We start from the raw sequence: 15,556 nt of genomic DNA, 5'->3' as shown, positions 1-15,556 counted from the left end.
ATTTGGAGTTTTGAGAACACTGTTTTCTGTTCTTAACAAGCTGGTGGCCGAGGCCCAGTCTTTACCATTGGGATCATCACTGTTGGAGCAACAGCAGTGGCAGGAGCTCTTCAATAATGAATCCCGTACTTTACTGCCAGCCACTAATTGATCCATTATTATTATCTGACACAATACATTTTAAATGGTGCTGCACAACAATAGGTCATACCAAGAGTAAACTACAAATCTACAGGGTTGTACAGGCCACAGTGGCTGTTCAGTTTAATGGGGAATGAGTTTTTGTTTGAAATGTTCTGGCCCCATTTTTTTCTTTACTAATACTTATTCTAAACAATAGCAATGTGTTTTCTTGCACGGATGTGATATGATTTCTGCTCTTGTTGTATGGCATGGCTCAGCCCAAACCTGTCGCAAAAGCATGAGCAACAAAATGTATACATCTGTATGTGTGTGCAAGTCAAAACCGATCACAGTTCCACAGATCACCTGCTTCGCCTCTGGATCACAAAGCTGAGCAGGGCATCACTCCGTAACAAATGAGGTTAAATAAAAGTCTAAATACTATGGATTCACTGCCTAACTGGGAAATGTTTAATGGGAAAATGTAATTGTTTGTTTCAAATGTTGCATCTGTTATTTCTGGGATAAAACATTGGGACAGAGCCAGATCTCATGTGCAGACCGCCTGCTGGGTAAAAAGGCTGTCTGAAATGTGACGCTTAGCGATGTGACAGCAGCCTGTAGTCACTTTAATCCCCCCTGAATGAGATTATCCCTTTGTGAAAACAGTGTGCCGTAGTGGGCAGGGCACTCCCATCAGCTGTGTGTTTAAGACAGAGCCCTGTGAGCCCCTACCACTGCATATAAACTCAGCCCGGACTGGGCCTCAGTATCTGGCCTCGGACAGCAAGTGAAGACAAAAATGGACATTATAGCATCAGTTTTTCTTCTTCTGCTGCTGCCTCTGGGCTTTTGTAATGCTCACCACGACGACGTAAGCAGTAACTAACTGAATACTTATTGAACGGTTGTTTATGTGATGAATGATATTTGTCCCATGCCATAGACATCTGTCTGTTCAGTTCATTGTATTATCTCAAGTATAAGTAGTGTGAAACAAAGTGAAGAGGTTTATTATTCAGTTTTTTTTTCTCCACAGGGGCCTGGTGCAGATAATGGCAAGTTTTCAGTTATTTAAAACATACCACATCTATCACATATCAAAACTGTTTGTCATTGTCAAGAGAGAGCTGAATGAAATCTGCTTTTTTGCATTTATTAGAGAGCTCAGTAGATGGGTCTACTTTTGAGGATGCTACCGCAACTATTCTGAGAATGAACAATGGTCAGTATGCTGTCCTCATATTACAAGGATGGGGAGGGAACATTAGTTTTTCTCCATATCAATGTAGAGTTTCTGTATTCGATAAAATAAAGCATATTTTGTTTTAATCAAACTTCACCTGAGCTCTGAGTGAATGAAAGCATTTTTTTTTTTTTTTAATAGGCTCTAAAGATGATCTGCTGGAAGGAGACTTGATTATTCCGAGAACCAGGACTGCTATGAAGTGCCTTAGTACGGTATACAGCTGTCTGTGGCCAAAATCCTCTCATGGGAACGTGGAAATCCCTTTCATATTAAGTGAAAAATATGGTGAGTTTAAATTTTTAAAAGGTACTACACTAGTGAAACTGGATGGTGCATGAAAACATGTTTCTTTTTTCCACTGCATGGACAGTGTTGCTGATATAATACTTTTATCCACAACTGTAGACATCTCTGAGAAGAGGGAGATTTTAGCAGCCTTCAAGGGCATTGAATCACAAACCTGCATCCGTTACATTCCACGAACGAATCAGGTGGCATACTTAAATATTGAGCCAAAATTTGGGTAAGTCAAGAAGCAAAACTATTTTGTGTGTGAAGGCAGAAAGTACATATACACGTATGTCTATGTGTTTGTGTGTATGTCTATGTAATCTGTGAAGAAAACTGAACAGATGAAAAAAAGAATATTATATATGTAAAGGGAAGAGCACTTTTAAAATGTATTCAAAATATTTTGGTGCCATCAGCCTATCCATCTGTACACTGCGCCGATCAGGCTTTGCAGACTTCTCATAAATCTTGGGAAGTGAATGTATTTAAGTATTGTTTGGATTCCCCGCTGTGAATGACTTTCACACCCATCTGATGCTGACATAGGGCTCCCCCATAGCAGACCCTCTGCCAACATGGCTTTTTGTTCCTTCCTGTGATCAGAGCATTTCAATATAAAGTAACTGAAAAACAAATCCAACCGAGAGTTGATTTATGGAATTTTTTCCCTTCACATCACAGTAGCATTCTGTGATGAGGCTACTTTGACATTTCATTTCAGTACTGTACGATACTATCGACACGGTAACGACTGCGTGCTCTACAGTAGCATTTTGCTAAGAAATGACAGGGTAAAAAGTAAAAAGATCATAAGTCAAAATAAATAAATAAATAAATAAATAAAAATAAAACAACGACAAATGTATCTCTACGCATTTGTGCTCAAATGATCCTGCACACAGCATAAAGCTACTCACAGGTTAGAGCTGGTTAAATTTGCCCCAAAATTTGTTAGAGTAATGCATCTGTAGTTGATAGCGATAACAGTAAAAAGGAAAGTAAAGAAAGAACAAAACACTCATTGAAATATTTATGAACGTACACACAGGCCTGCGGGTAATGTTACGTTATGTTGCTTATTAATGATCTCTGTCTCTCTTTCATACTCTCTCTGCTATTAGCTGTTCCTCTTTGTTGGGTCGTGTTGGAGACAAGCAGACTCTGTCACTGCAGAGGTATGGCTGCATAAGTTACGGCATTATCCAGCACGAGCTGCTGCACGCGCTAGGTTTCTACCACGAACACACTCGGAGCGACCGCGACAAGTATGTCAGGATCAACTGGGAAAACGTACATGAATGTAAGAACCTCAGTCACATCAACTCTTTCAGATGTTCCTTTGTGTAAGTCTGTCAGATGTTTATTGTTCTCCCTGTCTCAACAGATTATGTGGCCAACTTCCATAAGATGGACACTGATAATCTCAACATTCCATACGACTACACCTCTATAATGCACTATGGAAGGTAAGGGAGAAGTGAAACACTGCACAAAAGCCAAAGAGTCGGTGCTGAATCTGAATCTGAAAGTCATCTCTGAGTGATTCTTTGTTTCATTAACACTCTTCAAAACCCACAGAACTGCCTTTGGTAAGAACAAAGCTGAAACCATAACTCCTACCCATGACCCCGCTGCTAAGATCGGCGAGAGCATGGCCATTTCCCCCATCGATGTTCTCAGGATCAACAAGCTCTACAAATGCTGGAATTACTTGTAGTAGACGATTATAACTGTATTCTTGTTGTATTCTCGTCAAGTACAATAATAAAAAAGTGAGATTGAATGAATGAATCTTATGTCTCTTGTCATTTACAGTGAACTGTACATTGTTTGGGGATCTATTGTCACAGCAGTATCAATTGTTAGGTTACTACAATTTACATATTTAGAGAGTTCAAATTTATGAAAAATATCCTCAATTTTAAACTTAGTTATATAGATACATACTGGATGCATCAAATAAAAGACTAGTCCCATCATAGGAAACATACAAATATTAAAGATGACAACCCAAGGAGGAAATTTCAAACTCTGCAACATCAGTCTTGACTGTTCTTGTTTTATCTGTCTCCTGCATGCCCAAAACTTCCAATTTACAATACAAAATAACTGAAGTGTGCTTTAAGTATTGTTTCAATCAGTCTGGAGTTGAACTTTGCAGACTGCCATTGTTTGTTTGTTTTGTTTTTTTTTTAAACTATTTTCTGCTCATTGTGATTCAGCAAATTCAATGACTGCTCAAATTACATTTATTGTTTCTACAGAAAGATGCAAGATCCTGCCAACCACCTTCCTGTTTCATATTTGTATTACAAATCTGTTCATCTTCTTTTGTATGTATGCCGTATGAAGAGCAACAGTTTTATTTTATCCATTATTCTGTATTTCCTCTTACTTCTCCATACCACTGTCAGGATGAAAACTAAGTTTGGAAAAGACAAAAAAAAAAAAAAGAATTTAATTAGTTACAAAAATGACTGAAGGGCAAATATGCATCAATACTTTCATAATTGAGTTCATTTCCATTTCAGCTCATAGTAATTAAGTTTGGGATTTGTACACGAGTGCGAGTACACGAGTACAGTGTTTTATCTGACTGAATCAGTACTGCAGTATATTCAGCAAGACAAACTTTGCAGGGCTGCAGGGCTGCATGTCTGCGGAGGCACAGATATAGTAGGACGTAAGATAAACCGCTCTGCTACTCTTCCCTAACCCTGCAGAGAGTTATTATTTTCATTTCTCCACTTGGCCACGACCCACACTCTTGGATCTGTGTGATTTTTTCTGAGGGGGGGTGGGGGGTTCACCCTTTGAAATGCTACGCAGTGTTACTTCTCTGCATTCCCCCGAGTCGGGGGGGTGAGAAGGGAGTGGGAGGGTTTTCAGGGGGTGAAAAGGGAAGAATGCCCAGGAGAGAGAACAGATTACTATTAAGTAAATTTTCCTCCTCACATGATGTATGAATACACAAACAGTCGTGACAGCGCTGGATGCCTTTTCTCCATTGCTCTGGATTAAGTACAGCTGAAGAGGCCATGGTACAATTGGTGCTCTGAGGAAGGCTGAATCTCTGTAGTTCAGATGGACACAGAGCCTTTAATGTTTCATAAAGTAGTTTCAGTTTGTATCAATCGTTCTGTGGATGAAATATTTAAAATGTACTTGTTTATTGAAATATTTAACACTACGACATTGTTTGAGCTCCAAGAAGCTCAGAGAGACTTAACAGCCAGATATAAATTTAAGTATTTCTCTAAATTCTGATTAAAATAAAATTACCAAAGAGCCCAAGATCCCAAAACTCAAGTACAAACGTGTCATTACTGGAACACACTGGGGCTAAAAATCACTCAACATTGCATCAAAGTAGTTTAATGAGAGTCTTCTCTCTCTGGACTGTGAGGCTGATGTAAGCAAACCCATCAAATTAAATATTAAAATTAAATATAAAAGTATCATCTATCCTTTGATTTTTCACATGTTCATCGCTTGGTTTTGTTTTCACTGAAGCCTAATAAAGCAAAAATATATCAAATAAAAGCCTGATCTTCAGCTGTTACCTAACATTTAGCGTTGTGGAATATTATTAGATAACAGCAATGCCCTAATGCTCTTACAGATGCTCTTTGACCATCCTTTAAAGGGCACCGTGTATATGACCAGCACAGTCTCCTGTAGGATGTCTGTTCTAATGAGGGCCGGCCAAGCGGAGCCGAATGCAGTCTGATCTGTGATGTCACTGGTAATGCGCTGGCTGGCTGAGCAGCTCTTACCACCACGTCATTAACACAGATCAGTGTACCTGCCTCTCTTCAAATCCTATAAGCTTCAATACACAGCTCTCCCAAGTTCACTGTGTGAGCTGCCGAATACCACCAACTGGAAGTTAAAATGTTCTCATCATCTCGGCTAGTCCAAGTTTGGAGAAGGTTTCAGAATTTTCTTTTGTAAATTTAAAGCCAAAATGAGGAATCATCAGTCCAAATTTTTTTGTCTAAATTCTGTACCCAAAATCCGAGGGTATACAAAAAAAATCCACTCCTCTTCCTCCTCGGTCAAAGCTGAACACTAAAACCTGATGTACACATTTTTCTGATCCATGGTGACTTATATTTTGTCTATGTCTGATATTTATTGCAAAAAAAATGCCCATAGATAATTTCACAAATCATAGGTGTTCTTATTGCTCCATTCACAAAACCTTATGGGAACTGTACTTCCAAAACCCAAAGTAAAATATCCCCGAAAGAGACGAAAGATAAATAGTAACAAAGTCAGAAATCCATTCACATCAACTTTTGCATCCTACAATCAGTTATTCTTTCTTTTTCTGTGTCTCGTCCAACCTAGTTTTACAGTATATTAATGTAAATGTAAGAGTTCATCCAGGTTCTGTGTCTGCCCCAGCTTTGGAGCTCAGCAAAGAAGCACAGAAAGAGGGAAACTTATGAAGTAAAAGCCTGCAATGTTGAAAAACGCTCAAATACTTGACTATGGCAGACTTGCCTTCGGTTGAGCTGAACGCATTATTGCACCGAACAAAAATCCGAAGCATCTGAAAACACTTGAAAGAGATGTCTTTACAGTGAAAAGGAGTGATGAGCACTCTTAAGATTGTGAGTACAGTTGTAGGACACAAAATTTGTGAAACCATATGCAAGATTGTGAACATAGTACAATAATAAAGCTGAATTTAAAACAATACAGACTTTTGTGCGTATCATTTTTGAAGTCTGTGGATTTGTGTGTTCTTTCAAAGCCTGTTCTGGGTCACAAGCAAGTCAGCTGTTAAGCGCCCCCTTTGAGTTAGATGAAAGCACTTGCAAAAACAAGTAAAATTAGTTAATAACGCAATCAAAAGAAATAAGACTTGCATACAAATTCTGGAAGTCTTTGTTGTTGCCCTGCAGGACCCGGCAGGAACAAATACCGGGCTGTGGGATCGAAGGCACCAAAGTAATGTGCTATTGTTGAGGCTTTCATGAAGTTTGACTCAGCTTCTCCTTTGCAAATCTGAGGAGCCATATATGAACCTCTAAGATGTCTGAACTTAGAAAAGCAGTTGTCACTGCACCCTTAAATCTCATAAATATTGCATGCTTTGTGTTCCCTGAAACTAAAAAAAGTAGCTGGCATTACTTTAAATACATAAAACGGTGACTTGAGAAGACGGAGAGATGAGAGCTATATGAAGAGATTCTGGCTCAAGATTGAAATAAATGTATGTTGTCTTTCCAGGCCAGGTGGCATCTACATAGAACACCAGCCCGTTGGTGTCAAAGAGAAATTATGTTTTAAAAAGGCCTTTGCAAATGTGTAAATCAGACTGAAGCATTGGTATACAATCCCTCTGAGCTGTGTTCTCTGAGCTGCACCACATCTCTGTTTGTCAGCGCTGAGGAATTGCAGCTGTCGAAAATGATGCGGTCCCATTAGTGATGGAATCCAAGCTGAGACGGCGCCAGACAGAAAGCCGCTGTGGGGACAAGATGATAACAAGGTACTCATTGGAGATGTGAGGGATGGTTTTTGTGCATCACTCTCTGCGTGTGTCTGATGAGAATGGGACAGCGGAGGAGATGGAGGGGTTAAGATGGAGAGCGAGAGAGAGAGAGAGAGAGAGAAGCATAGAGAATGAGAAGAACAGGGAGAAATAGGATGGAAAGGGATAAGATGAGACAAAGCAAGATGGGAACAATGAGAGTTGGGAGCAAGCAAGAGTTAGCGGGACAGTAATCAGAAAAAGGCAACAGTGAAACACATGAATCAAAGGAACGGCAGAAGCAGCCAAGTTGACCAGAGAGAGGGAGAGAGAGCAGGCGAGCGACAAAGGGAGCAGGACAATACTCAGTGCCCTGAGAGATTGGCAGGTTTATTCACAGGGATCTCTCAGCTGGTGATCTCTCATCCTGCAGATCTTTTCAGCTTTGAAGCCAGCTATGTACAACACAGCAGGATACCCAGACACGTTACAAGGACCGCCAAAGCGTTCACTTCATTCATCGCGAATAGAGCAGAGGAAGTGAAGATGTCACACATCAGAAGCCGCTCGCCACCGTACATTAAGCCACAGCTGATAAGCAGGCTGAGAGATTCTGGGGGGATTTTTCTTTCACACTAATACCAAAGGAAACAATTAACAGAGCTGTTATACAGTGTACAAAATATATTTCAGCAGTGAAAGAGTTGATAATACGACATGGATATCTGCTGCCATCTACCCTCTCTTTCTGTTTTTGGTACCGTTTAGTCCAAGCACTGTGGTTAAGGCTGGAAAATTATAGCAGTTTTCTTCAATTTAAATAGACCTGCTGAAGCCACTGAACATTTCCTGTATTCATCCAGGGCAGTCTTTACCTATCCTTAATCATTTGTTTACTTAAAGTTCAATGACCCCCAAGTCATGACAATTCAGTATCTTGGCATGCAATATTGGGCGGACAAAAAAAAAAAAAAATCTGTCAACATTTTACTGTCAAGCTCATTTCAACATCTTTAACTTGAGTTGCAATTAAGCAAATGAGTGACATGAAATCATTACAGCTACAGAGTAACCTCAGTTCAGCACCAACAGTTCAAACTGCTATAGATACAGTACAGTGTGTAATTACACATAAAGGAAGGTCGTTCTGCCTCAGGTAACTGCCACTACTCAAAGCCACATGAGGACATGAGCAGATGGTGTTTTTGTGGGTGGAGTTACAGAACAAAGCATTAGAAAAAGACAATAATGCTGAATGTTTGAATGATTTTGCTTTATGTGGAAATGTGGTTACACCATCAAAGCACAATTTCATATGAAGGTCTCATGCTGTACATCATAATAACGAAGAACTGATCAAGTGTGTGCGCGTGGGAACATGTGCTATATATGGGCAGTGCTTTTCAATGAGCACGCAAAAGGTAGGATTGTATAACGCCTGCCATAGAAATATAATTGCAACCACGGAACATAGCAATTATATGTAACAATTACAGGCTGTATGTGTCTGAGTTCTTTGAGCAAGGAGAAGATCACAGCTTCTAATCGCTGCAAAGTCTCCCAAGGCCACTTATTCCATTTTATATTAATAGCACCTGTCTTGCTTTCATAGGTAGCATGCCTATGATTATGAATACCATGGCATTGGACTGCGCTTCTCACTCTTTGTCCTTAGCGGATTTGCCAATAAACCCAGGTGGCTTGCGACCATCGGACAGCTGTCGCAGATTTTCTGTTGATTGCACATCCTGCACTATCTACTAAACAAAGTTTTTGACAACTTAACAACTTTGAAGCTAATCCTTCGAATGTCATCTGCGATCAAACTGGTTTAATTACTGCACAGTTATATCATGAGCGCAGATAAAAAAATGTAATAAAATGGGCAAACAGCCAGTGATGAGATGACAGAATGATGAAGCAATTCCCAACAGGACAAGTAAACGTCCTACCTTTTGGGATCGCTCTCTTTATTTCTAAGTAATGAAAATCCCTTTCAGAATTGTAATTGTCCCAGATATAATCAATAAGTGGGAAATTATGTTCTTTTTCTAATCTAAATGTTTCTTTCTTCTTTGTTTACAACATAATGTTCCTAGGAGGACATATTGTCCCTGCAGGGATGTGTTGCACATTTAAGATATTTTTAACTTTGTATACTTGTACATTGCCCAATTAAAGCTATAATGAATACAGTAGCATTGTGCTTCCAGGAAAATGGTAAACATAACATATGTGACAAGCAAACAGCTGGGAACAAACTCCTCAATACTATAAACAAAACACTCTTGGGTCAAAAGTCTCCGATTGTGCTTTTACCACGTTATTTGTATGGAATTCACTGAGTGCTTGGCTGTGGGCCTTTCTCGGAGCTGACTGTCCCCATATATCCTTTTGCCCCCACGTAGTTCCATCACCTTGCTGCAGACAATCAGAAAATGTAATTTCTTCTCGTTGAATGAATGGTTTAGAGAGCAAATGAATGTCTGCCTTGCTCTAAGATAGAGACATATATTGACCCAGCACAGTGTCCACAAGGACATGCTAAATCAGCAGAGAGGTCAAACAGTGTACTGCAGTACAGAGGGACGTCTTCACGGGGCAGGAAAAGTAATATTTTGTCTTTTCAAGTGAACAGTGTCTGCCTATTTAGTTCTTAATAGACACATGACTCCAGCCATTCAAACTTGAATTACATGCCCCATTGATTTGAGAATGTTTCCATTCAGGAGAAAACCCAAACAGGGTTCTCGTGTTCGGCCTCTGTCGTCATTGAACTTTAACAGCAAATGAACGTATGTTCTACTTCTGAAGAAGAGAAAAATCAATTCCAACTTTCGTGTGAAACTTCAGCAGGGGCAATCCCCAGCAGTTAGCAGAAATGCATCCATGAGATATTAACAAACCACCAATAAATTCAAAATGTGAATCCTCTCTGCTCCAGCAAAGGAAATGACAACAGTGTGCAGTGTTGTGGTCATCCTCGCATGCATTCGGTTCATTGCATCTGACACAAACGGAAAAAGGAATGAACAAAGAATCTCCGTTCTTCCAGCAATCCTTGACGTCAGGTTTCAGAAAATTGCACTCCACAAGAAGCATTAAATGGAAGCAGGCAAGCGTGTTAGTCTGTAGCCTGTAGTGTGTACATAATGTCATGATATATTTAATCAATTTTCAAGGGTGAAAAATGGTAAATATGGTGCTGGCGCATTGCAATAGTGCATGTGCTCATTGGCCTTTCCCTGTAGTTCACCAGCTCTGATTATGAATCCTTTCATTTTTTTCAAGTGTGTGTGTGTTTATGTGTGTTTCATGTGCGACAATGACACAAGAGGAACCTACTCAAGTGAGGATGTTTGCTAAAACCAGGGTGAGGATTTTCTCTCTTCGTTGTAAGTGTCCTGAAGTGGAAGCTGCACAGTACGTTTTGTGTCACACCGATGACATGGATTTGCTCTGAGATCTGACAACCTTAAGTTTCAGTCGCAGTGCGTGGCTCAAACAGCTTATTTTGGAGCTGCTTTCCTGCTCTTTCCGAGGTAACAGTTTGAAGTGGGCAGTCTTCCACACCAGTTAGTACAAGAAACTAATTGAAATTAAAAAATTCCCCCCCTTCCCATAGCTAACTTGACATGTTGTGTGCCAGTTATGATACCTCACGCAACGAGGGGCTTATTAGACCATGAAATTGAGTGATGTTACCTTGTCTCATATACAGATTCTGTTCCTCTAGGATTTTTTTTTTCAGCAGCTGCAACAACACCACCAACCCCCCACCTGGCTGACTATAAAAATACAGCAGGTTTTTAATTATTTCTTTCTTGCATTATTTAATAACTATGTAATTATGAGAGCCATCAGAGTGTTGATACTGAGCAAACACTGAAGGTCATGTTTCAAAATGTCTGATATGATATGAGGAAAGAACTTCAGTTGAGTAAATATCCCCAACAGTGATGTCATGCTCTCTGGGCAATCATTTAAAAATGAGCTTCTGACAAATAAAACGGAGGACAAGAAGACAAAGAGTGGAAAGAATGTTCTCTGCGTGTTTCTCTGCAATACAGAGAAACTGTCAAGACATTAAGCTTGAAGAATAATCACCAAAAACATAGTCTGAGAAAAAACAAATAGGACTTCACCAGCAGCAATTTCTCCCGCAGTGTCTCTATAGTTAGAGCTGTTTTGCACCATATTTATGTTAGTTATTATTATTCTCTTTCTCTCTGCTGTATGAATTATCATGGCACTCATCACAGTGCATGACTTCAGCTCATAGGACGGGTTAGGGTTACGATGATGGGAGAGATTCTCTGATCCTACACATAAGTAAAAGCTGTAGCATCTAGAACACATTAAACAGAAACATATTTGAACATATGTGAGTGTGTGTGTGTTTGTATATATGTATGCATGTACACTGTGTATTATTGGCTTGTTTTATGCATTACCAGGCAAGAAACATTGCATTTCAACTTTGGAGACCAGGGTTAAGCATATGAGTTGGCTCCATTTTGAACAATTTGTGTCAAAATATTTGTGCAAAAATATCTATTTTTTTAATTTACTGTGTAAAAAAAAAGGCAGACAGTATTCATAAATAAAGTAAATAATAAGATACAATATTTGCCTCTGAAATATAGTTTACAACACTGCAAACTATTAAACCCAATAAATATCAAAACAGTTTAATACCTGTCCGATCAAAACCATGAATACTAATGTGATGCCACTTACAAGTCCAGATTTCATTAATTAACTCATTAGGAATCACTTTTAATTGCATTGAATTATATCCTTTATCCATCACGGTAAAGTTAAACCTAAAACCCAAAAGATAAATAAAGAACTGGGGCAGTGACAGGAATCGTTTCGACTGGGAAGCAGCTTAGAATCACACTTTGAACACGCAGTTTTTTCAATCTAACAACTTTTTGCATGATGACTTAAAATATGTTATACATAAGTAATTAGCAGTCCTTTAAATTAAAGTATGTGTAATTTATCTTGATAACTGTCCAATAACTACCAGTGTGGTGTGCTGTGTGGTACAATCACAATCATCATCATCCCTCAGTGAGAGCTCAGTGAGCTTTGTAACCGCCACTGTGCTGGGCTAAGAGCTACATTCACATGTCCACAGCTTGAAGGAACTTGAGTGAGTCCTTTGTCACAAACACTGACAGCCTTCTCAATCTGAACATGAGGGAAAATGTTACACTAACATGCTGGTGTAGGAGCCATACCTGACTTAACAGAGCAATAAACTTCTCTGTCAACATATAGTGCACCTTCAGCTCTGACATACTGCGGAATAAAAACTGCAACATTTTAGAAGTTGTTGTCTGAGGAGTGTAGTCAGGCGATAAAAGTCTTCCTCCGTGGAGTGCACACTGGGAGGGTTTAGCAGTGCTCAGAGAGGGAGGAGTGTGGGTCGCCAGGGTAATTTAGCTCTGATCGTAATGCAATGTTAGGAAAGCTCAGGGAGGGAAGGCCATGTATCAGACTGCAGCTGTGCCCACAACGTATGCTTATGATTGATCTCCTCACACTCTGTTTTAATTTAAAGTCAATGGTATCTATAGATACCTGACAACTCACAGCAACCTGTAGTGTCTCCTCACAGACAAGCAACCTCCATTCTTCAGTTGAGGTGCCGCCAAACGCTGAGTGGAGATATAGCAGCCCGATCAGCCCAGGAAGAAAAGAAATAAAAGAAAGAGCCAACCCGGTAATCACTTATTCAGCTGTTTCATTGCTGGCCGCTGTGACAAAGTGTAAGGTGTTCACTGGCGATTTGAGGTAAAGAAGGATTGCAGCAAGTGAAACCCCATTAATGTGTGAGCGACCATTGCAACGAGAAGTGATGGAACATCATATGTTATTCAGAATCTCAAAGTTGTAGTTTCATCATGTAATTTGGAATTTTGTGCTAACCTTTAGAGGGCAGCAGCCAGTCCTTTTGACATTATCAGATTAAAACATCTCTTATGTTCAGTTTCCTCTATTGTCCTATGTCACTGAGCCAGATCTGATTAAAATTTCTCTTTGCTTTTCCTCTACTTTTCATGTTCATCTCAATATCAGTGGTATAGGCAGGAAGATATATAGGGGACCTGAACAGATTAAGTGTAAAATATTTCCCTGGCAACTTTGCAACTTTAAGTGATACAAATGATGGCTGGCAACATTGGGACAGAAGGTAATTCATTCATTCATCTACTGATTATCTGTTTCCTGGTTGTTAGGGGTGCTGGAGCTGGATCCCAGCTCACACTGGGTGAGGGCGGGGTACACCCTGGACAGGTCAGCAGTCCATCACAGGGCCAACACACAGAGACAGACAGAGACCAACAACCACTCTCACTCACAGTCAGAGCTACGGACAATTTAGAGTCACCAATTAACCCAAACAGGATGTCTTTGGACGGTGGGAGGAAACCCACGCAGGGAGAACATAAAGGCCACAGAAAGGCCCCAGGCCCTTCTTGTTGTGGGGCAACAGCGCTAACCACTATGCCGCCGTGCCGCCAGGACAGAAGGTCCTAGCCTTCAAATCATTCATAGAATTCAAAAAAGTACTTTTGGCGAAGACTTTATGCATCATTTAAATGACTGAATTAAGAACTTGTGTGCCAAATTACATCCTTTGATTTATGGTCCGAAAAAAAAAATATTCCAAGTAAAAAAAAGTTAAGAGCTTTTTTCAAAATGTTTAAATATTTAATGGGAACTAAATGATAGAATCCTAATCATTAATAATACAACTGAAAACTTGAAATATAGATGTGATATAGGTCATAGTTTAATCAATACTTTTTTTACGTGTCACACACACATCATCCCACATTGTTTCCCATCGTCTATAAACAGGACCTGTCTCTTTTTCCCATGGTCTCCAACTATCATTATCATTAAAGCAGAACCTCGGGGTCCCTGCTGGCAAAACCATATTGTGATTCGCTGTCTGTGACCTCCACTCCAGCATTAATAATACAGGACCTTGCCCTGAAGGGCAAGACAGGCTCCAGGAAGCAAGTAGCCTGGAACATGAAAGATATGAATATTTGACATTTCCCCAGGTTAAGGGTCAAGAACAACATGTACTAAAAAAACCACAAAACTGACACTTGAGACACTTGTGATGGGATATTCACATTATACTGTGAATGCGCACATGCATATGTAAACACTGTCATTTTGTGCCAGTCACAGTACATACACACTGCATGTATGCCTGCCTATAGGATTGAATGGACCTACATAAAAAGTTTTGGAGTTTTGTTTTTTTTTTGACTTCCACATTTCCACTTCCACTTTAATGCATTCATTAAAACTCACATGAAACAGGTAGGTGGTATCACACTTGATGTCTACCTGAAGCCTCTCATGTACAGAGGCTGTTCAGTCATCTCCTTCACTGATGGTTTCACTTTAAAGATGTTTTGTGTTCTGACAGGGCAAATATTATTCAGAAATTCACAAGTAAACAAAAGTAAATATAAAAATACAATCTAGCAACAGCTTTGGGAGGTCCTAATCCAAACCAGTGGTATATTATTACAGGAAAAGCAACATTAAAACACAAATTTAATACTGCTATTCCATTTTGTAATGTACTCATAACATGTAGGAAAGTGTAGTCTTCCAAAAGGGAGATCTCTTTTGTTAGCCTCAAGCAAACTAAAACAGACTACACCCACTGTAGGAGGAGGAGCATATGTCAATTTTATTCATTTCACGCACAGTAAACTTTTGCCTGCTTCTGCCATGTCACCCCAGTGCTCTAAACCGCTTTCTGCACTTGCATACTGTGTGTGTGTGTGTGTGTGTGCGCGCGCGCACGCGCACAAATTAAGTGTCGACATAGATGCATCTACCGTCAAGAATCACATTTTTGGATACACTCCATTTCACACTCTAAGTGAGATAAGCGCCTTTGCCCTGATCATCCATCCAGAAAACACAGAGGGAGTAAATCAATGTTCAGCCGTAAAGCCTAAAGGGTCAAAGGGGAGAGCTGGTGTTGTACAGTGTTAGTCAAAGTATATCATTTCCACTCAAGGCTGAGTATCATGCTGCACATCACCCAGCAAGAACATTTTTTTCCCATTTATTGGAAAATTTTATGAGCATGCCTTCAAAAAGATTTACAGTTTTAAGGTAGGTGGAGCATATGTGGTGGTGATAGAACATCACCATAATGACATTGCCTCAACTCCACATCTCAAAATAATGAACTTAATTAACAGAATGATCCAATAAAGTGCTTGAATATTACCCAAACATATTTGAAGCACAAGTGAGATGGCTGTATTATTGACCACACTTGCTCAAACACAGCATTTGAATTGGTTTCCAAAGAAAAAAAATGGCAAATAATTACATAATTTATTAGGGACTTA

At 39.6% G+C, this 15,556-nt stretch overlaps 2 protein-coding genes across 2 annotated transcripts in view; one reads left to right on the top strand and one right to left on the bottom strand.

Moving 5' to 3' along the window:
• The window catches only part of LOC115037355 (MAM domain-containing glycosylphosphatidylinositol anchor protein 2), a 145,483-nt gene that overhangs the window by 110,974 nt on the left and 18,953 nt on the right, over positions 1 to 15,556 (bottom strand). The window lies entirely within an intron of this gene.
• Positions 894 to 3,380, top strand: LOC115037357 (low choriolytic enzyme-like). Its single transcript, XM_029495825.1, has 8 exons — positions 894 to 997; positions 1,163 to 1,181; positions 1,286 to 1,348; positions 1,511 to 1,657; positions 1,778 to 1,895; positions 2,785 to 2,963; positions 3,048 to 3,129; positions 3,242 to 3,380. Exons 1-8 carry the CDS (start codon positions 926 to 928, stop codon positions 3,378 to 3,380), a joined length of 819 nt encoding a protein of 272 aa, XP_029351685.1. The 5' UTR covers positions 894 to 925.

The sequence above is a fragment of the Echeneis naucrates genome, chromosome 24, assembly GCF_900963305.1.
Source record: "Echeneis naucrates chromosome 24, fEcheNa1.1, whole genome shotgun sequence".
NCBI lineage: Eukaryota > Metazoa > Chordata > Actinopteri > Carangiformes > Echeneidae > Echeneis > Echeneis naucrates.
The sequence above is the reverse complement of the archived record's forward strand: the minus strand, read 5'-3'. Positions and strand labels throughout refer to the sequence as shown.